General features: G+C 46.6%; 1 protein-coding gene across 23 annotated transcripts in view; it reads right to left on the bottom strand.

Moving 5' to 3' along the window:
* Positions 1-23,412, bottom strand: part of RIMBP2 (RIMS binding protein 2) — a 777,506-nt gene that overhangs the window by 548,259 nt on the left and 205,835 nt on the right. For all 23 annotated transcript variants that reach the window (XM_077461782.1, XM_077461787.1, XM_077461794.1 and 20 more), the window contains one exon: positions 17,691-17,870. In XM_077461782.1, the coding sequence (XP_077317908.1) occupies positions 17,691-17,870 (180 nt within the window). The remainder of the gene's footprint in view (positions 1-17,690; positions 17,871-23,412) is intronic.

Raw genomic sequence — 23,412 nt, 5'->3', positions numbered from 1 at the left:
TCCCACCCCTCTCTCCTCATTGGCTCACTGGGGAGGCAGAGTCTCCGGAGAGTCGAGGCTCTCGTGCACAGCCCTAGAGGAAGATGAGGCTCAGGTAAGCATTAGGGGGGCTGGGGGGGGGGATGACTGCTACACACAGAAGGTGTGTGCATGCATAGAATGCATGAAAGTAAAAAAAACTTGACCCTGTAGAACCACTTTAAGGTATACTGGAAATATGCCTACAAAGAAAACTGGAAACCAGTGGGACCTAGGTACACCCATCTACTAGTGGTCTTCATGGAAGAATTGTGGCCAAAATGCAATCCCCTCCAACATGGAAACAAGGCTAAGTGACTCAACTATGCATGAAAACATAGGAACTGGGGTGCAGAAAAATGGAAGCAGGTGCTCTGGACTGATGAGTCAAAATGTGAAATATAAGAGGTACAATAATGAGTGTCTACAGACAACAGTGAAGCATAGTGGAGGTTCCTTGTAAGTTTGGGTCTGCATTTCTGCAAATGGAGTTGTGAGATTTGGTCAGGATCAATGGTGTTCTCAATGCTGAGAAATGCAGGCAGATACTTGTTCATCATGCCATACCATCAGGGAGGCGTGTGATTGGCCCCAAATTTGTTCTGCAGCAGCCAATGTCATTAAGAACTATCTGCAGCGTAAAGAGGTACAAGGAGTCCTGGAAGTGATGGTTCAGCCCCCACAGAGCCCTAATCTCCACATCATTAAGTCTGTCTAGGATTACATGAAGAGACAGAAGGATGTGAGGCAGTCTACATCCACAGTAGTGTACCTAGAAAAATGTATGCTGTTTGAAGGCAAAGGGTGGTCACAGCATAAATCATAGATTTGATTTGTATTTTTCTTCCATTCATTTACTTTACATTTTGTTAATTGATGAAAATAAACTATTAACACTCATTTCTTCATTTTGATTCTTAATGTTCTCGTGTGTGTGTGTGTGTGTGTGTGTGTGTGTGAAATCTAATTACATAGGAAAACTTTGTACTGAACGGACAGTCAGGGTTTTCATTAAACCTTCTACATTAAGCAGTTAGCTATGTTGATTTTTATTTTATTTTTTTAAACCCTTACCAAGGTGCTCCTATTGACACTTGTTGTAGGAATTCACTGTTACACTTTGGGGTCTGTTTATTAAAAATCACTTCACAAATGTAATATTTGTAACATGTGTGTATTAGTTTCTTTGTTGCCTTTCGCTGGGCAAATGTAGCATTCAATCCTAAAAGAGAAAAATGGCCATAGGAACATTTGACTGTGAGCATTAACATTCACCAATACAGAAAATAGCCTAACACTCTAGTCTAGCACAATTTAACCTACAGGGAATATAATATGAGGGAGACCTAAGCACTATGCACAGTCTATAGCCCTGGTGCTCAACCTGTGGCCCAAGGGCTGCATTTGGCCCTTTGGTATATGACCCTCAGGCCTCAGCAGTCTGTAGTGGGAATATTGATTAGGGTATTAGCATTTATCTCTGCTAGCCTCCCAGTTTCGTATTTGTCTTCTACAGAATATCTCCTGCCAAAAATGTAGCGTGCCAATACTAGTTTATGGATTCTAAACACAAACTCTCATGCTTATAGAGTGTTATATCCTGTTGATTTGTTGGAGGATTATTATCATAATTGCAGAGATAATGCTCCAACCCTGAATTGTAATATCTACGCTGCTCACCTAACCCTGTTCTTTTGTAGGTGAATAGTGACAAGAGACTTGCTCTACGGATAATCTTCTAAATGCACTAATATTATTGTTTATTGATGCACTAATCATTTATTAATAGCCAGCAGTAGAGCTCTACCCAGATAGGCTGTATTTATATACGTATATATGTTGTACAAGATTTTTAATCTGACTTAGTGACAGTCTCCTTTAAAGTTAATGTAAGTTTATTATACCTTAACCACTTGCCGCCTGCCCACCATTGCAGCGTTTTGCTAGGACACAGCACGGCTCTTTAACCATGTGATCGGCTGTGTCCAATCACAGCTGGTCACATGTAAACACAGAGATGCTGGTAATCGACTCTCCTCACCTCACACTGACAGAGTGTGAGGATAGGACAGCCGCTCAGCGGGATCTCTTCACAGAGACCATCTAGGCATGTAATCAGGGCACTGATAATCAGCGCCCTGATGACAATTAAGTTGCCACAGTGCTAGCAGAGTGCCCACCATTGCCAGCAGTGAGTGCCCACCAGTGCCAGCAAACAGTGCCCACAAGTGTAAGCAATCAGTTCCCATTAGTGATGCCAGTCAGTGCTGGCTATCACTGTTGCCCACCACTGCTGCCCATCAATACCTATCACTGCTGCCCATCAATGCCACCCATCAATGCCCATCAGGGCCGCATATCCGTGTCACCTATCTGTGCCCACCAGTGCTGCCTATCAGTACTAATCAGTGCCACCCACCAGTGTCACCTATCAGTGCCCATAAGTGCAGCATATTTGGGCCTCCTCATCAGTGCCACCTAATCAGTGCCCATAAGTGCCACCTCATCAGTGCCCATCAGTGCAGCCTATCAGTGCACATTAGTGCCACCTCATCAGTGACCATGAGTGAAGGAGAAAAATTACTTATTTACAAAATTTACTGCCAGAAACTATGAAAAACATTTTTTTTCAAAACGTTCAGACTTTTTTTTAGGAAAAAATAAAAACCCCAGAAGTGATTAAATAACACCAAAAGAAAGCTCTATTTGTGCGAAGAAAATTATAAAAATTTCAAATGGTTACAGTGTAGCATGACCGCGTAATTGTTATTCAAAATGTGACAGCGCTGAAAGCTGAAAAATGGCTTGGGCAGGAAGGGGTTACAAGTGCACATTATTGAAGTAGTTAACCAAGGAATGTTTACTGTGTGGAATGCCACATACATATTGTTTCACTTTTATTCTTCCCTCTCCAAATCCCCTATTTTATTGTAGAATACTTCACTCTTGGAGACAAGAGCATTTTTATCATTTTGCTTGGCCCATGAGGACAGCACATGGCCTATTTTTAGGGGTGGGTGGATGTAGCACCCTCCTAGCATTGGATAGGTCTGGTCTGTTCAGGGTTTTACAGACTGAGTTTTGATTTCTTCTTCCTGCCTCTAGAAAAAGGTTCTAGAGCTTAGGGAGGGAGAAATCAAATAACCAGCCTGAGTAACCCCTGGTTAAGGTGTGCCCAGACAGGGGCAGCAGAAGCTGATAAATAGTATGAAGCTCTGGAGAGATCGTTTATCACCTGGGAGGAGAGTTCCCAGCCTCAGGGGACTATTGCCCCTGAGGCAGTCTGTGGACTTTTCTGCTGTTCTGTAAGGTCTCAGTGGTGGCACAGCTGGGACATAGAAGTGATTTGGATCTGGCTGTTGGACTTCAACCAAAGGGATCTGGTCTAGAAAAGGATTGTCCCACTCACTGGATTGTGTCCGGAGGAAGCTTGAAGGTGGCAGCTGTCCTAGGGACTTGTGAGTAATGATCCTGAATTGATTCCTATTGACTGTGTGCTTTTGGGATATAAGTGCCAGAGCTAGCTTAAATTGAGACAGCTCTCATAGGATCTCAGATACTGGTCTTTCTCCATCCTCAGTAGTGTCCTGTACTGTGCAGTGTTCCTGAGATTGCACTGTGTACCAAAAGCTGTGCAGTTGTGCAAGGTAACCAGATGCCAAAGAGACTTGCCTCATGGTCCCCAACTGTGAAGCCTTAGGCTGTCCCGTATTCACAGTTGCTTAAGGAGAAGACTGTCACACTAGCTAATTACAAACCGTTTTGGAGTATCCCAACCCCTCTCCTGTTACAAGTTTTATCAGCAATAAATCACAAAAAAGAAACCCCTAGACCAGGGGTAGGCAAACTTTGAGATGTGGAGATCTACCTGTACAAATTAAAGTCATTTTAAAAAACAAAATCACTGCCAGCCCCTCTGTTTTATGAAGCCATCCTTCATTGTGTAAGTGTTAGTGTAAAACCATGCCTCTAAATACCTTATCTGCGATCTTTTCTGGCCAGTCACATGACCTCCAGCCACTCTCCTCCTTTAATCTAAGGGCTACAGCGTGAGGGGCCAAGGCCCCCTCTGACGTCAGCTGGGGAAATCACGTGACCGATGTGCTGTCCGCTCAGCCCCTCCCACTGTAGCCTTTAGATTGGAGGAGAACGGCCGGAGGTCATGTAACTGGCCAGAACAGATCGGAGATAAGGTATTTAGAGGCATGGTTTTACACTAAACCCTTGTACACACGGTCGGAGATTCCGACCGGATAGTGTCCGATCGGACCATTTTGTCGGATATTCCGACTGTGTGTGGTCTACATCGGACTGTTTCCGTCGGAGTATCCGACGGACCAAGTTTTCCAACTTGTTGGTAAAATTTTCCAACAAAATGCTCTGATCGGACATACTCCGATCATGTGTAGAGAATTCCGATTGGACAAAGTGCCACGCATGCTCAGATCAAATTCCTACACCAAAGCTATTGGCTACTAGCATGAACGTAGTCCCGTTGTAACGAAATAACGTCATCACGTCGGATTTTCCGACATCTTTGTCCGACCGTGTGTATGCAACAGTTTCGGACAAAATCCGTCGGACAAAATCCGACGGACAATATCCGACGGATTTGGTTGTCAGAATCTCCGACCGTGTGTACAAGGGCTAACACTTACACAGTGTAGGATGGCTAGAGGGGCTGGCAGTAATATTTATTTACCGTATTTAAAATCAGGGGAAAATTGTGGGTGCGTGTTATACACCGATCCCCCGCCGATTGCCAGCTTCTCTGCTTTTTCTGCCGTTCTCTGCAGTTTTCGGCTATCTTCGGCGAAAGCCGCCGAGAACGGCCCAGTGCGGCCGGAAATAGCCGAGAACGACTGAGAGCTACCGAGCGCGGCCGAGATACACAGGACATCCACACTGTATCTCGGCGGTGCCATTTTTAAAGGGAAAGCCTGCAAAAGAAACTGACAAGGCTGCAAATGATGGACATGGCTGTAATGGAAGGCTGCAAATGACATGCAAGGCTGCAATGGAAGGCTGCAAATGACATGCAAGGCTGCAATAGAAGGCTGCAAATGACATGCAAGGCTGCAAATGATATGCAAGGCTGCAATGGAAGGCTGCAATGCAAGGCTACAAAAGACTGACAAGGCTGCAAATGACTGACAAGGCTGCAATGCAGGGCTGCAAATGGCCCTGATAAGGCTGCATTGATGGGCATTTAAATGTAAGTTTTTTCCCTTAACCACTTAAGCCCCGGACCAATTGTCAGCCTAATGGCGCGTACACACGATCAAACAAAAAGTCCGGCAAACTCAAGTCCGCCGGACAATCCCCCCATGTGTAGCCTGCGGCAGACTTTTTTGACCCGAAAGTACGGCGGACTTAGAAAGTAGTTTTGCACTCCAATCTTCCCGCCGGACTCGCATTTCGGCGGACAATCCGGCCATGCGTATGCCAGAGCGCCGTACTTTTGAAATGAACTGACTTTTCCCGCCCGGAGAAAAGTCCGCTCATTTTGAGCGGGTCTCCAGGTAGGCGGGGCCCGCGAAGGAGACGTCGCTGACCCCGCCATCTGGTATGGACTTAAAGGGGAACCCCAACGCCGAAAAAAATCAGCGTGGGGGTCCCCCCAGGTCCACATCAGACCCTTGTCCGAGCACGCTACCCGGCCGGCCAGGAAAGGGGGGGACGAGCGAGCCCAACCACCGCAAAGCACCTTGTCCCCATGTTGATGAGGACAAGGGCCTCTTCCCGACAACCCTGGCCGTTGGTTGTCGGGGTCTGGGGAAGGGGGGGCCGCGCGGCCCAACCACCGCAAAGCACCTTGTCCCCATGTTGATGAGGACAAGGGCCTCTTCCCGACAACCCTGGCCGTTGGTTGTCGGGGTCTGCTGGCGGGGGGCTTATCGGAAGATAAAGAGATATTGCACAGCTCCGGGGGTCTTCCGTCTTCGGGGGTCTTCTCGCCGGACTCCTCCGCTATCTTCTTCTAGCTCTTTTACTAGCGGAGGAGCCCGGCTGTCTTCCTCACCACCGGCCTCTTCTTCCGACTTCGGGGGTCTTGTCCCCCACTTCGGTTCTTCTGTCGCCGTCGTCGTCGTCGCTGCCTTCTGTTCTTCTGCTCTTCTTTTCTTCTCTTCTCTTCAGATGTTGACTCGTCACTCCCTCCGCTCACAATGACGGGGACCGGACGAGCGGCGACTTATATAGGGACATCACCGGATGATGTCCCCACCCATTATGGTGTCACAGTCCCAGAAGGGGACAAGACCCTCGAAGTCGGAAGAAGAGGGCGGTGGCAGCGAAGAAAGCCAGGCTCCTCCGCTAGTAAAAGAGCTAGCAGAAGATAGCGGAGGAGTCCGGCGAGAAGACCCCCGAAGACGGACAGAAGACCCCTGGAGCTGTGCAATAAACTATTTTAACCCTTGTGTGTTGTTTTATTCTTACTTTTTTCCACAGGTGAATGGGTAGGGGTACATTGTACCCCATACTCATTCACATAGGGTGGGGGGGCCGGTATCCGGGGGCCCCCTTATTAAAGGGGGCTCCCGGATTCCGAGCAGCCCCCCCTGCCCCCGACAACCAACGGCCAGGGTTGTCGGGAAGAGGCCCTTGTCCTCATCAACATGGGGTCAAGGTGCTTTGGGGTGGGGGGGCACGCAGCCTGGTACGGCTCGGGGGGGGGGGGGGGGCGCTCACTCGCTCGTCCCCACCCCCTTTTCTGGCCGGCCGGGTAGCGTGCTCAGACAAGGGTCTGATGTGGACCTAGGGGGGGACCCCACGCCGATTTTTCGGCGTAGGGATTCCCCTTTTTTTTCTTTTTTTTTTTGCCAACTCAGTAAAACCAGTGATCTCCAAGGAAAACCAAGTCCTCATATCCGCTGATTGCTCAGGTTACCTCTCATCGCTTTACATCATGGTGGCTGTTTTTTTTTTTTTTTTTGCATATATCTATGATATGCTAGATCCAAAAGCTCACGTGGCTTAATATATTCCCACATTTATCTAGTCGACATCTCCCTTACCCACCAATCCCCTCCACCTCCCGCCCCCTATAACCCCCCCCACCCCCATCCTACCTAGTAGATCATTTTTTAACTTGCCAATTACTCATGTCTATACCCGTTTGGGTCTATACCCTTAATCCTTCTGAGGTACTCCAACTCCTTTTAAATTCTTGCCAGCTATTCCATTTCTCCAGCGTGTGTTTATTGCTCCTGCCCACCGAGCTGTCCTCCAAACATTCCATCTTGTATATCCCTTCTACGGCGTCCACCCACTCCCATATCGTAGGTGCCTCCGGCTCTTGCCACTTTTTTGGGATGGGATTCCCCTTTAAGTCCATACCAGGTGACGGGGGCCAGCGACGCCTCCTTCGCTGGTCCTGGCTACCTGGATACGCGCTCAAAATGAGCATGTGTGGGTGAGTCCGTTCATTTCAAAAGTACACCGTATTAGTCTGCTGAAAAAGTGCCATGTGTGGGCAAGTAGCTCGTTCGGAAAGTCCGGCGGACAGTCCAGCGGGAAGTCCGTCAGACTAAGTCCGCCGGATAGTTGGCTACGTGTGTACGCGGCATAAGGGTGCAATTTTTTGATTTCACTCCTCACTACCTATCACAGTTTCGAAGGCCATAAAATGCCAAAATAGTACAAAAACCCCCCAAATGACCCCATTTTGTTAAGTAGACACCCCAAGCTATTTACTCAGAGGCATGTTGAGTCCATGGAATATTTTATATTTTGCCGCAAGTTGCGGAAATATTACAAACTTTTTTTTTTTTGCACAAAGTTGTCACTAAATGATATATTGCTCACACATGCTTTGGGTATATGTGAAATTACACCCCAAAATAAATTCTGCTGCTTCTCCTGAGTACGAGGACACCACATGTGGGGGACTTTTTGGGAGCCTAGCCGCGTATGGGACCCCGAAAACCAAGCACCGCCTTCAGGATTTAAATATAAAACGCTACCAAAAAAACTGTTAGCGATCGCAGGGATCAGGCCTGACTCTGCAAACGCTGCAGTTATGTGTTTAGTGTTTTGTAAGTGACAGTGATCGATCGATACTGCACTTGGGTGGGCTAGGCGGAGGGACAAAACGCAGGTGCTAGCAGGTATCTGGGCTGATCCCGCTAACAATGTTTTTTTTTGGAACCCTAAACTGCTGGGGACGCTAGTATAGATCTGATCAGATCAGATATTGATCTGTTCAGATACTATACCACTACGGGAGGTGTATGCTTTGCGCATGGGTGTTAGCGGTACTGGCACTAACCTAGCGCTGCTTGGGTTGACGCAGTCCCTATCTGACCCTAAAACCTAATTGATATCACCCGCCGGGTGATCAGTTAAACCTTTATTGGGTAATAAATGGTGGGTGCCCTGATGCTATAAAAAGCAAACTAACTAACCAGCGTCACCCGTAACACTTATATGGTGATCACTGGTGAAAGGGTTAACTAGGGGCAATCAGGGGGTTAAAACCTTTATTAGGTAGTATATGGGGGTGCCTAACACTATAAAAACCTGGCGGTGAACCTAAAAAATAACTAGCTACCTAGCGGCACCAGTGACACTAATGCAGCGATCAGAAAAACGATCGCTTAGTGACACTGGCAAAAGGGGGTGAAAGGGTTACCTGGGGACAATCAGGGGGTTAAAACCTTTATTAGGTAGTATATGGGGGTCCCTGACGCTATATAAAAACCTGATGGGGAACCTAAATAACGAATTAACTAACCAGCGTCACCAGTGACACTTATACAGTGATCGCTGGTGAAAGGGTTAACTCTAGGGGCAATCAGGGGGTTAAAACCTTTATTAGGTAGTATATGGGGGTACCTAATGCTATAAAAACCTTGCGGTGAACCTAAAAAATAACTAGCTACCTAGCGGCACCAGTGACACTAATGCAGCAATCAGAAAAACGATTGCTTAGTGACACTGGCAAAAAGGGTTGAAAGGGTTAACTCTAGGGGCAATCAGGGGGTTAAAACCTTTATTAGGTAGTATATGGGGGTCCCGACGCAATATAAAAACCTGACAGGGAACCTAAATAACTAACTGGCTAACCAGCCTCACCAGTGACACTTATACGGTGATCGCTGGGGAAAGGGTTAACTCTAGGGGCAATCAGGGGGTTAAACCTTTATTGGGGGGGTAGGGGGCTACCCTGGACCTAACACTAACTGCCCTGACAGTTTTTACAGTCACAACTGACACTAAATGCAGTGATCAGTAAATAAATGATCACTGCAATCAGTGACACTGTGACTGGGGCGGGGGGGGGGGGGGGGGTGATCAGGGGGTGACAGTGTGCCTATGTGTACCTACATGTCAGTGTAGTGTTGGTGCACTTACTATGTCTTCTCTCCTCGCAGTCCGGTCAAAAAGACCGCCCCGAGGAGAGTGATATCACTTCCTCCTGCCTGTGTTTATACTACACAGACAGGGGAAGCTTCTCATTCACCAGGAGCGATTGAGAGGGGGTGGCCAGAAACCAACGGCCATCCCCTCATCCCAGATCGCTCCTGAAGCGAAACGGACCGCCGCAGCCAGCGGGAGGGGGTCTGATCGGACCCCCCACCCGCTGGAAGGCAGGCACGTACGGGTACGTGCTTGTGCCTGTCCGTGCCATTGTGCCAACGTATCGTTACATGCGGCAGTCCTAAAGTGGTTAAACTTCCCTCCTAAAAGTTTTTTTTCTTTCAAACTCCCTCCTAAACTTGGGGTGCAGGTTATACGCTGATAAATACGGTAACTTTACTTTACTATTAATAGCACCAGGAGGAGAGGGGCAGCTCACAAAAAACACACACGGAGCTGACAGGCAAGGAGGGAGGGAGGGAGAGGAGAGCAGCAGGATAATGGAGGTGCTTTTTTTTTTTTGGGTTAAAACCACTTTAACTAGCAAGGCCTAACTAAATAGTAAGGAAATGTAGAAAATTATCCTAAAACAAACGTCACTGTAAAATAGAAACTTAGCCTACCTTAACCGATTCCCAACCGCCACAGGAACATTTACGTCGGCTGAATGACACAGACAGGCAAATGGGAGTACAAGTACGTCCCTTTAAATTTGCCGCCATGTGGTCGCATGCTGCCGTCGGCATGCGTGCGACCCTGCTGTGAGCTCCGTGAGTGTGATCACGGGTCCCGCGGACTCGATGTCCGCGGGGATACCCACGATCATCTCACAGAGAGGATAAAACGCCTGACACTGCTCCCTGTCATCGGGAGCTGTGATCAGTGTCGTGACACACGTAACCCACCCCCCTACAGTTAGTTTGTAGACAAATTTACTTTTGCGCAAACCAATCAATAAATGCTTATTGCAATTTTTTTTATTGCAATTTTTTCCAAAATTATGTAGAAGAATACGTATCAGCCTAAATTAAGGGAAAAAAATAGTTTTTTTTATATATTTTCTGTATATTTATTATAGCAAAAAGTAAAAAAATTTTTTTTTTTCAACATTTTCGCTCTTTTTATGTTTATAGCACAAAAAATAAAACCACAGAAGTGATCAAATACCACCAAATGAAAGCTCTGTTTGTAAGGGAAAAAAAGAATATCATTTTTGTTTAGGAGCCACGTCGCATGACCGGGCAATTGTCAGTTAAAGTGACAAATCGCAAAAAGTGCTCTGGTCTTTGGCCAGCCAAATGGTCCGGGGCTTAAAGCAGTGTTTCGCTTAAAAAAATAAATTAATTAAAAGTCAGCAGCTACAAAAACTGCAGCTGCTGACTTTTAATAATCTGACACTTACCTATCCTAGGGTCCAGCGATGCGGGGGATCGAAGCCCCGCTCGTCTCCCCCTCCACCCAGCGGCTGTCTGGCCAATTAGTTTGTGGGCGGCTCCCCAGTTTGAAAGCCCTGGACCACTCCCACCCGGAGACACACAGCCGACATCTGCATGAGGCTTACCGAGGCTCCAGCTTCGGCTTACACACGGCGCTCAATAGAGACTTCCCGGTGGTCCTCCTGTGCTCCAGTGACACTGCACGTGGAAGCTCCCGCACGAGGCCGTCCTCGTGTTTACTTTCGCAATGGGCGCCGCCACGCGCGCATCGGGGAAGTTTTGTGTTTGCCGTGTCCTTTGGAGACAGGCAAACACAGATCGCTGTAAACGGCCAATCACAGCGGCCTTTTACAGCACGATCGGCGTGTCCAATGGGAGATGATCTCATATGTAAACATATGAGATCATCTTTCAGCACCGCTCTCCCTCCTCACACAGACAGCGTGTGAGAGGGGAGAGATGAACGGCTGCAGCGGCCGTAAGTGGAAAAAAGTAAAAAAAAGTGCCATCCTCCCCAGTGCCATCCTCCCCAGTGCCATCCACCCCAGTGCCATCCTCGCCCAGTGCCATCCTCATCCAGTGCCATCCTCCCCAGTGCTACCTGCCCCCAGTGCCACCTGTTAGTGCTATCTGTCCCCAGTGCCACCTGTTAGTGCTATCTGTCCCCAGTGCCACCTGTTGTCAGTGCCATTTGTCCCCAGTGCCATCTGTAATCAGTGCCACGTATAAGTGCCATCTGTCATCAGTGCCACGTGTCATCAGTGACACATAGTGCCATCTGTCATCAGTGCCACATATTAGTGTTGTCTGTTATCAGTGCCACATATCAGTGCCATTTGTCATCAGTGCCACCTGTCAGTGTCACGTGCCATCTGTTGTCAGTGTCACGTGTCATCAATGCCACTTATCAGTGCCATCTGTCATCAGTGCCACGTATTTGTGCCATCTATCATCGGTGCCACGTATTAGTGCCATCTGTCATCAGTGCCACGTATTAGTGCCATCTGTCATCAGTGTCACGTATTAGTGCCACGTGTCATCAGTGCCATGTATAAGTGCCATCTGTCATCAGTGCCACATGTCATCATTGCCACGTATCAGTGCCATCTGTCATCAGTGTCACGTGTCATTGTCCTGGTGCTCCAGGGCCTTCAAAAGTGTAATAGGTAGTCAACAAGTTAGATGTGCAATTTATGCTCCTAGAACACGTGATGGCGCTCCCTGCATGTTGGGCCTCTCTATGTGGCCAGGCTGTGAAAAAGTCCCACACCTGTGGTATTGTAATACTCAGAAGGAGTAGCAGAATTTTTTGGGGGGTGTCATTTGTGGTATACACATGCCATGTGAGAAAAATAACCTATTACAATGACAATTTTGTGGAAAAAAATAAAAAAAATAAAAAAATCTTAATTTTGCAAAGAATTGTGGGAAAAAAATGACAACATCAAAAAGCTCACCATTCCTCTTACTAAATACCTTGGAATGGCTACTTTCCAAAAAGGGGTCATTTGGGGGGTATTTGTATTTTCCTGACTTGTTCGGGTCACAAGAAGTGAGATAGGCCACCAGTACATCAGATGTGATCAATTTTGTATGATTCGCACCACAGCTTGTAGACTCTCTAACTTTCACAAAGACCAAATAATATTCACTAATTTGGGTTATTTTTTTTTTACCAAAGATATGTAGCACTATAAATTGTGGCCAAAATTTATGAAGAAAAATTAATATTTTGCATAATTTTGTCACAGAAACAAAGAATTTTTTTTCAAAATTGTCGGTCTTTTTTCATTTATAGCGCAAAAAATAAAAACCCCAGAGGTGATCAAATACCACCAAAAGAAAGCTCTATTTGTGGTAAAAAAAAGGACAAAGACTGAGTAATTGTCATTCAAAGTGTGAGAGCACCGAAAGCTGAAAATTGGTCTGGGCAGGAAGGGTGTTTAAGTGCCCAGTAGGCAAGTGGTTAAAGGATTGGCTTGATGCTTCTCTCTCCTCCTTTTGCTTTCCTTTTGTTCACAGCGATCGGGTTCCCCAGACTGCGCCTGAAGCAGCCTCGCACCCTTTACAGCCTCCATTTAGAGAATTTTTTAGAAACTAATTTTTAGGGGTTCATCCCCCAGAACTTTCAATCCACTCACCAGTCACATGGTTGCACCTTCATGTATCAGCATGCAGATGCATGCCTTTTCATAAAAATGTTTAACTTTTTCATCAGATGGTGTAGCGCTGAACCAATATTGTGTATGTGTTTCCTCCTAAAGAGATTCTCCAGTCCCTTTCTCTGCTGCCTCAGCTGCATTGGACAGTGAATGAATGGGAAGTACTCTGTGCTGAGTGGCTTCCTGTCCCTTCACAAACTGAAGCATATTAAACACAGTTTGCTATAATTCAGTTATGAATGAACACAGAGAGTGCTCTCTAACTGCGTTCATTTAGAAAAGGAAGAGGAGAGGAAATTACGTATTTATCAAACCCCTTCCCCCACTCTCCATCCTGAAACATCCTCCGCAGCAGCCAGTGGGAAGAGGAGGGAGGCCTCCAGTAATGCGTGGAGGGGGGGGGGTTAGTGGGTTAGGGCCAAGGGAGCACACAGGAGGGCCAGGCAGTAGAAGAAAGAGGAACACGGAGAGGAGGAGCAGCGATTAGTGGAACTTATCTGCTGCATTTTCCTCCCTGCAGCAGCTGAATGCCAGTGAGAGGGAGAGGAGGAGAAGCATGCATTCAGCTGCTGCAGGTAATACAGCCGATCGGTTCCACTAACTACTGCCCCCTGCCACACCTCCTCTTCAGGCTCTGGGGTTGGCACCCGAGGGATGGGATCTACCTGTCACCTGCCCACAATCGACGAGCTACCGCAGCCTGTACTAGGCTGTTCATTGGAGCCAGAGTGAATGGACTACTTTGTGGGTGGCTGGTGTACTGTGTTGGGGAGAACGAGTTAAAACCAGCTGCTGCTGCAGGGCAATTTAAATATATGGTCAAAATAAAATGTATTAACTCACAAGCCACTGATTTGTTCCATTTATAGGGGCTGATTTACTAAAGGGAAATAGGCTGTTCACTTTGCAAAGGAATTTTTACTTTGCTTAGTGAATGTGGTGACAACTTTGCTAACAATACCCAAGCACATGCAAGGAGAATATTAAAAAAAAAATGTTTTGCTTACACATGATTGGGATGATGGAAGCCAGCAGAGCTTCACATAATTCAGTAAACTAAAGTAAAATTCCTTTGCAAAGTGAAAATTCCCCTGTAAGGTGAATAACCTAATAGTCTTTAGTAAATCAACACCAAAGTCTTGACACGACCATAACTGATCAAGTGGCCTGGGTAGCATTATAACACATTAACCACTTTCAGACCGGACCATTTTGCTGGCTTAAGACCAGACCACTTTTTGCGATTCGGCACTGCTTCGCTTTAACTGACAATTGTGCAGTCGTGCGACGTGGCTCCCAAACAAAATGGACGTCGTTTTTTCCCCACAAATAGCTTTTGTTATGGTTAGTCAGTGATCTTCCTCTGTTTGCTTACCTCTCCTCATGTGTTCTGACTAAAAGGCCAGCCACTTCCACCTGGTAGTTTTTATAACCTCTCCTCTAAGCATGGCTCCACCCCAGGCCCTATCAGGGAACCCTATATTAACCTGTGCACTATTAGCCAGTGGTGCTGATCAACCATTGTGTGTTTGGCTTCCTGTTTGCTCTATGGTTGACTCTGTTGCCGACCTTGGCATGTTCTCTACAATTCCTGTCTGCTTGTGACCTTGACCTTTTGCATGTCTCTGACCATCCCTGTCTGCCTGTGACCCTGAACCTTTAGCGTGTACTGTTTGTTCCTGTCTGCTAGTTGCCCTGACCTCTGCTGTATCCCCTTACTATCCTTGTCGTTCCAGCCTGCTGCTTCCTTCTCCTGTAGTCTACTGTGAGCGTGAGCTGTGAGACTCGAGGGGTCGTGACCTGGAGCAGGACTGCAGCAAAGTCCATCCTCACCACTGGAGGCTCTGGCAAACACCCGCTGGCTCTTAGACTCCGTGCCCTGTGAAATCTATGCTCCAGCTCCCATTGGGATCTGTGTTAGTGATCCTGTAGACCCGTGTCCTGAATCTCCCTGGGTACAATCTGCAGCAGTCAGTCCTAAGGTCCACTACCTAGTGGTGCACTTCCAACTCCTACGGAGTGCATCTGTCACCTGGTCTCAGGTGACCTGACAGTTTGATCAGCCATGGACCCAGCTGATGTGCCACTATCCGCAGATGATTCATTGCAGGGCTTAGTTCGCAGACTTGAGACCAAAGAATCGCATCAGACCCAGGTGATGCAATTCCTTCAGGATTTGGCATCCTGTTTTGAACAGGTTCAGGCCTCATTAGGACCCCCGGTTCAACAACCTCAACTACTATCTGCTGCGGCACCTATCGCATCCGTCGCAGCCACACATTCATTGCAACTACCAGCTCTGACCCGTTTCTCTGGGGACTCCAAGGCTTGCTGGGGTTCCTTAGCCAGTGCACAATTCATTTTGAACTTCAGCCCCAAAACTTCCTGTCCGATCGGGCGAAAGTAGCATATATTATATCCCTCCTGTCCGGCGAGGAGCTAGCTTGGGTTGCCCCTCTGTGGGAACTGAATGATTCTGTGGTTTCTACCCTGTCAGATTTCTTCAAACTTTTTCAGAATATCTTCGAGGAACCGGGTCGTGTCTCCTCAGCGGCTAGCGCTCTTTTTACGTCTCCGTCAAGAGTCCGCTTCTGTGGGACAGTATGCTCGTCAGTTCCGTATCCTCACAGCTGAATTGAGCTGGAATACTGAGGCCCTAGCTGCAACCTTTTTACATGGCCTCTCTGATAGAGTGAAGGATGAATTAGCAGGAAGATCTCTTCCTGCTGATCTGGACAGTGTCATCACCTTGTGTAACCAGATCGATATTCGCTTTCAGGAGAGGACCCTGGAAAAAAGACGCCAGCGCTCCCCGTTCTTTAGGCAGCCTGAGCTCCCAGTCCCTTCTCTTCAATCCGAGGAGCACCCCCTGCCTGCTGAGGAACCTATCCAGTTGGGCCAGACAAAGTTCTTTCCCGAAGAACGCGCTAGGCGCATTTAAAACTGGACGTACCTGTATGCCAATATGCCATTCTGCCGACGTACATTGGCGTGCGCCGGTCGGGAAGTGGTTAAAATTATTTTATGTGTAGAAAATAAAGTTCCTTTTGATTTAAAAGACATTGTGGTTGCTTTACCAAAACTAGAGAGTGCAAAATCTGGTGCAGCTGTGCATGGTAGCCAATCCACTTCTAACTTCAGTTTGTTCAATGGCTAACCATGATTGGCTACCATGCAGAGCTGCACCAGATTTTGCACACTCCAGTTTTAGTAAATCAACTCCATTGCGTCACCTTGATTTCTCCACTTCCCTCAACACACATCAATAGGAATGCCTTGGCAAAGGTTTGTTCAATAAAACCAAAGTTCTTTGTTTAACTGAGACTGCAACAATTAGACACCTGATGAGATCTGAAGGCTTCCCCATACCTAGAGAGCAACCCATTATAAATGGTCTGTGTGGAGACATACATATTTTTCACATACACTAATATTGGTGGCTGACCAGCTGGGGTTGGATTCACGATTAATGCAAAATAAGCACGTTTGGGCACCAAGGGAAGAGGACATCTGAGAAAATTTGTGTTTTATGCAAGCCAGTATGAATGTGTGTAAGTTGTATGTTGTATGTGATGTTGCTAGTTCCATCCTGGCTCTGTGTAGCCAATCTTTTACTGTTCTGTAATTCAAGGAACTTAAGTGAAAAATGTCCATCAAGAACAGCAACAGCAGTAAAAGGAAAAGTCAGAGCACAGTAAAGACCATTTTTTGCTACCACAGCAAGCATCATATCATGAAAACAAGAATAAAAAATGGTAGGTGGTTCAATATTGTAGCATTTATGAAAGCATGAAATATCAGTTGGTAGAAAGGTCATTGTTCAATCAGTTAAAAAAATTTTTAGTTCAGAGTACAGCTTTAAAAAGGACCTGTCACTTTTTTTTATCCCTTATTATGCCGCATACACACGACCGGATTTTCCGGCAGACTAGGTCTGACGGGATCATTCCGTCGGACAATCCGATCGGGTGAGAGCTAGTCCGATTGTTTTTCAAAAAAAAAATCTGACGGGCCTAGAAATAGAACATGTTTCAAATCTGTCTGACGGACTCTATTCCGATGGACTAAAAATCGGGAAAACCGTTCGTCTGTGTGCTAGTCTGACAAACGAAATACGACACAAGGGCAGCTATTGGCTACTGGCTATTGAACTTCCTTCTTTAGTCCCGTTTACGTCATCACGTTCAAAACAAATGGACTTCCAAACGGACTTAGCCGGTTTGTGTGTGGTCAATTCCGTTTGTTCGGAAAGCCCGTCGGAACTCCACCGAAAGTCAGTCGGGAAGACCATCAGACCTAGTCTGCCAGAAAGTCCAGTCGTGTGTTTGCGGCACTAGTCTATTTGTCTGATGTATGCTATGGCATTTCCTTTGGGAGCCTTTTCTTTCCATAGAAGCAGTTTGCTTGATGGGGCTGTGAATTGGGTCTACTCTGTCTGTTTAATTACATTTCCTCAGGAGACCCCATTCTACATCAGTTTTTTTCTAAGCTCCCTCTACTCTTTTTATTTGTTGGGTCAAAATTGAAAGAGACGATTAACTATGCAGTTGCTTAAATTTTTTGGCAGGGAGACAATAGATTTCCTATGGAGGGTAAGGGAGGATAGGAGAAAGACATGCAGGACAGTTATGTAGAAGATGCTTATTATCACGAATACGATTTGTCTTTAGTTGTTTAGAAGCCCTCGACAACAGAAAGAGAGGTTTTTACCTACCTTTAGACATCCAAGTCTTGATCTTAGCTCATCGCATTCCATCTGCAGCAGACGAACCTCTACTTCTCTTTCAGATTCTTTACTTGGACAAGGCATGTGAGCGGGCCCTCCATTGACTGAGCGCATTGTCTCTTTTGTTGAGGGCTTCTTGGTCACTGCTGTAGAAACTTTTGTCTTATCCTGAAATGGGTTTAAAAATAACATATTAACAAAGAGTAATGGGAAGACAGAAAGATATAAAATAAAAAATGAAATGGGAGAGAGCAAGGCAAGAAGCGGATCCATATAACACAAAGGGGTCCCCAACGTGGTCAATACTTACCCCATTTGCCAATATGACTTTCCTAGGGGGCGATAAAATGGTTGGGGTGGGGGAAAAAGGGGATAAGTAGGTGGTCAACTGAGTTCAAATAATCTTTTGAGGTTTCTGTAGAGCTTCATACCAGTCCCTAGCCCTGAGGGTAAGGGTGCTAGTGGTGAGACAGTGCTGCCCAGGGTTGGATGGTCAGTCACCACTATGAGCACCCCCTCAGCTATGTGTTGTTACTGGTCTTGTCTACCAGCCTGTTCCTCTGAGAAGGATATACACTATAGTACCAAAAGTATTGAGACACCTGCCTTTACAAGCACATGAACTTTAATGGCATCCCAGTCTCAGTTCGTAGCGTTCATTATTGAGCTGGCCCACCCTTTGCAGCTATACCAGCTTCAACTCTTCTGGGAAGGCTGTCCACAAAGTTCAGAAAGGTGTCTATGGTAATGTTTGTCCATTCTTCCAGAAGCACATTGTGAGGTCAGGCACTGATGTGGACGAGAAGACCTGGCTTGCAGTCTCCACTCTAATTCATTCCAAAGGTATGCTTATGGGTTGAGGTCAGGACTCTGTGCAAGCCAGTCAAGTTCCTCCACCCCAAGCTCGCTCATAAATGTCTTTATGGACCTTGCTTTGTGCACTAGTTGCAAGTCATGTTGAAACAGGAAGGGGCACTGTCCCAAATTGTTCCCACAAAGTTGGGAGTATGAAATTGTCCAAAATGTTTTGGTATGCTGACGCCTTAGGAGTTCCCTTCACCGGAACAAGTGGGCCAAGCCAAACCCCTGAAAAAACAACCCTACACCATAATCCCCCTCCACCAAATTATTTGGACCAGTGCACACAGCAAGATCCATAAAGACATGGATGAGTGCACATGCACAGAGTCCTGAACTCAACCCGACAGAACACCTTTGGGACGAATTAGAGTGGAGACTGCGAGCCAGGCCTTCTTGTCCACATCGGTGCCTGGCCTCACAAATCTGGAAGAATAGTCAAACATTCCCATAGACACACTCCTAAACCTTGTGGACAGCCTTTCCAGAAGAGTTGAAGCTGTGATAGCTGCAAAGGGTGAGCCAACTCAACAATGAACCCTAGGGACTAAGACTGGGATTCCATTAAAGTTCATGTGCGTGTAAAGGCAGGCATCCCAATACTTTTGGTAATATAGTGTATGTACATGTTCACTTCCTATACTGAGCATACATCCTCACCTCAGACTCTGTCCGAGAGCCAGTATAGTACCACTATAGTAATACTGATTTCTGTGCATTTACAAAAAAATCAGCATTGCAACAACAACAATGGCAGCTGCTGATACTAAAGGGAAGTATTGTCAGTATGCATAAGAGTATTTAAAATTTGGTTTTATAGGTTTGTTGGACCAATGCCTGTGTGCCTGTTTAAAAAGATTTACAGTAATGATGCCATGAAACCTTTGGTATAACCCTTCAATTTCTATATAATAACTGTTTAGAGGTCAGTGAACAATGTGATACTCTATGAATGCGTTGATGAGCTAAGGAGTTTATAGACCTCTAATATAATATATAAGAGCCTAAGTGAATTTGTCAGACAAAACATGCATATCAAGAGCAGGAATACCACTAAAGGAAAATGACAAGAGCAATGACAGAGCAGAAAAGGACTCTCCGTGCTGTTACAGCAGCTAGGCCCCATGGTAAAGGAGCATATAATAAGAGCATAAAGAAAAACGGTAAATGGTTACATTTTAAAACATTAACAAAAAAAAATAATATGTCAGTTGTGCTTTGAATAGGCATTTTATATGCTGGTTACTTATAATGGTAAATAAACTAGAATAAACTAGCCAAAGTAGATGGTGGATTTTCCTTTAGGAAAGCTGTTTTTGTTTTGTCCTTTTTTGCGATCAATTGAATGTGAACCTGCAGATCAACCACGTTTCAGCAATGTATGTATGCATCAATAAGTAAACACATCTACAAAATACTCCCATACACACGTACATATCTTTAGCAATCAATAATCATTAATTTATGTTGCTCAGTATATCACTGGACTGATCAATGACCATTTATATCAATTTACGCAGTAATAGGCAGAAAAATAACTTTAACAACCTTAATTAAACTTGACTAAGCTGTTACAAGCCCCAAGGCTATATAGAGAAAATGAAAACACTGTCATTGTCCCCAATTGTATATACTACCTTTAAAAGCAAAGATGTACATGTTAACCCTGTGTGACTTATTCACTGCCCATGCAGTTAACTAGTTAGATGCAAAATGTTATTAGTTTACAGATTAAGTCACCCCACCCTGATTTTTTTTTTTTTATAGCTATTAGATCTATTCTGCTTTCTTATATACAGCCAAATGTAGAGCCAGCAATGAGCCTGACAGCTTCTAAGTTTTGAAGGGATATAAAGACCCGCTGGCATCCATCCAAAGCTAAGATGTCCATATTGGGCTGACCTTTATAACCATACTAAACCATTATAACTGATTGGCTGCTATAAATAAACACATCACAACCAATGATGCACCAAGCTACTCCAACGACACCACCAAGCTACTAATGCAATCCATTTTGATCTCCCAGCTAGACAAGCCTTTTTTTTCAACCAGGTTGCCCAGGAACACTGGGGTGCCTTGAGGCTTCTTCAGGGGTTCCTTGGCAAAATGCCTTAAAATTGATCCAAAAGTGCATACATGCCAGCAAGTTGGTGAAGCCTGCCTTTGAGTTACACAAAGCCACAGGCTTTCGTTATGCACCATTACGACTTTCTAGACATAAAGGAAGGTGTCTGTCGCCTCCACAGCATCATTGTTTGAACGTCTTCTGCCCCATTGTCATGGTTATGCAGTGATCTTCCTGTGTTTGCTTACCTTCCCCCATGTCTTCAGACTAAGAAGCCAGCCACTTCCACCTGGGGGTTTTTATAACCTCTCCTCTAAGCATGGCTCCACCCCAAGCCCTATCAGGGAGCCCTATATTAACCTGTGCACTGCAGGCCTCAGTGCTGATCAACCATTGTGTATCCATTGTGTATCAGCTTCCTGTTTCCTGCCGTGTGCTCTGCTACTGGTTTCCGTTACCGACTTTGGCGTGTCTTGACTATCCCTGCTTGCCTGTGACCCTGACCTTTTGGCGTGTACCCGACTATCCTTGCCTGCTTGTGGCCCCGACCTTGGCTTTGTCCCTCACCATCCCTATCCTCCTGTTGCCTACTGTGGGTGTGAGCTGGGGGACCCTGGGGGTCGAGACCTGGAGCCAGTTGCAGCCAAGTCCATCCTCACCACTGGAGGCTCTGGTGAACACCTGCTGGCTCTTAGACTCCGCGCCCCAGGGAATCTCACGCTCTATCCCCAGTGGGATCTGTCCCCTGTCTGCAGCAGTCAGCCGTAGGGTCCACAACCTTGCGGTGCACTCCGGATCCCTACGGTGTGCACCTGTCACCTCGCCTCAAGGTGACCTGACAGTTTGATCAGCCATGGACCCAGCTGACGTGCCGCTTCCTGCAGATGATCCATTGCAGAGCTTAGTTCGGCGACTTGAGACTCAAGAATCGCATCAGACCCAGGTGATGCAATTCCTTCAGGATTTGGCGTCCCATTTTGAACAGGTTCAGGCCTCATTAGGACCCCCGGTTCAACAACCTCAACCGCTATCTGCCACTGCACCTATCGCATCAGTTGCAGCCACACATTCATTACAACTACCAGCTCCGGTCCGTTTCTCTGGGGACTCCAAGGCTTGCAGGGGGTTCCTTAGCCAGTGCACAATTCATTTTGAACTTCAGCCCCAAAACTTCCTGTCCGATCGGGCAAAAGTCGCATATATCATATCCCTCCTGTCCGGCGAGGTGTTAGCCTGGGCCGCCCCTCTGTGGGAACTGAATGATCCAGTGGTTTCTAGCCTGTCTGATTTCTTGAAACTTTTTCGGAATATCTTCGAGGAACCGGGTCGTGTCTCCTCAGCGGCTAGCGCTCTTTTACGTCTCCGCCAAGAGTCCGCTTCTGTGGGACAGTATGCTCTTCAGTTCCGTATCCTCTCAGCTGAATTGAGCTGGAATAATGAGGCCCTAGTTGCAACCTCTTTACATGGCCTCTCTGATAGAGTGAAGGATGAATTAGCAGGAAGATCCCTTCCTGCTGATCTGGACAGTGTCATCACCTTGTGTAACCAGATCGATATTCGCTTTCAGGAGAGGGCCCTGGAAAAAAGACGCCAGCACTCCCTGTTCTTTAGGCAGCCTGAGTCCCCAGTCCCTTCTCCTCGATCAGAGGAGCACCCCCTGCCTACCGAGGAACCTATGCAGTTGGGCTGGACTAAGTTATCTCCCGAAGAACGCGCTAGGCGCAGAACTCTGCGCCTATGCCTCTATTGTGGGGCCAAAGGTCATTTCCGTGACACTTGTTCTCTTTGTCCGGAAAAACGCTCAGGGCTAATACATCTGGAAGGTGGAGTATTAGACCCTGAAATATCACCTTCACCTTCTCGTCTTCTCCTTTCTGTGTTGCTTCATGACGGTGCTTCCTCTCGTTCGGTCTCAGCACATCTGGATTCCGGAGCCGCTGCCAATTTCATGGATTGGGAAACTGCATCCTTCATGAGACTTACCCTTTTGCCCCTTACAACACCATTGGTGGTCTTGGCGATTGATGGCACGGTTCTCCCAGGGGGTCCTATCCGCTTCCAGACTATTCCTGTTAAGATGTCAGTAGGGACACTCCACCAGGAGTGGATATCCTTCCTTGTCTTACCTAAGGCTTCATCTCCTATCATATTAGGTCTTCCTTGGTTTCGGCTCCATTCTCCACACGTTGACTGGTCTGCTGGACAGATCCTGGCTTGGGGTTCCTCCTGTTCCTCTTCCTGCCTACTCAAGGGTACCCCAAAGGAGAGACTTCCCGTTACCACCATCCCAGTATCTTCTGCTTTTCCTGCTGTATATGGCGATCTCTGGGACGTGTCCTGCAATAGTCGGACTGGTGCACTCTCTGGGTCATGTGGTACTCTGGATGAGGAGCCCACCTATGAACCTGAGTTGATCATTCGCTCCAGTTCGCATAACCAATTACCTCTGCCTGTCCCTAATCTCCCTTGGACGCACAGCCAGGCTAACTTGTCTGCAAGTTCCAGAGTCCCTATGCCTTGTGATGCGATTGAGATGGTCGCTACATCTGACAATACTATTCAGTCGGCCTCCACACCACTTATGCCAGTCCAGCCCATGCCCAATGAGCTTCCTGCTTCTTGTTCAGGACCTTCTGTGACCCAGCCTCACCCTACTACTATTATGTCCGTTCAAACCCATTTAAGAGGCTCAATCCATCCTTTGGATAGAATACCTAATTCGGCCAGGAGGGGTTTTCGATCTTTTTCTCAGGGTTCTGTTTGTGTTTCAGCTATTCAGCTTGA

This window comes from Lithobates pipiens, unplaced genomic scaffold, assembly GCF_037356315.1.
Source record: "Lithobates pipiens isolate NorthernLeopardFrog02 unplaced genomic scaffold, aLitPip1_a1.2 Scaffold_3, whole genome shotgun sequence".
Classification (NCBI taxonomy): Eukaryota; Metazoa; Chordata; class Amphibia; order Anura; family Ranidae; genus Lithobates; species Lithobates pipiens.
This window is presented reverse-complemented; position numbering and strand designations above follow the sequence as displayed.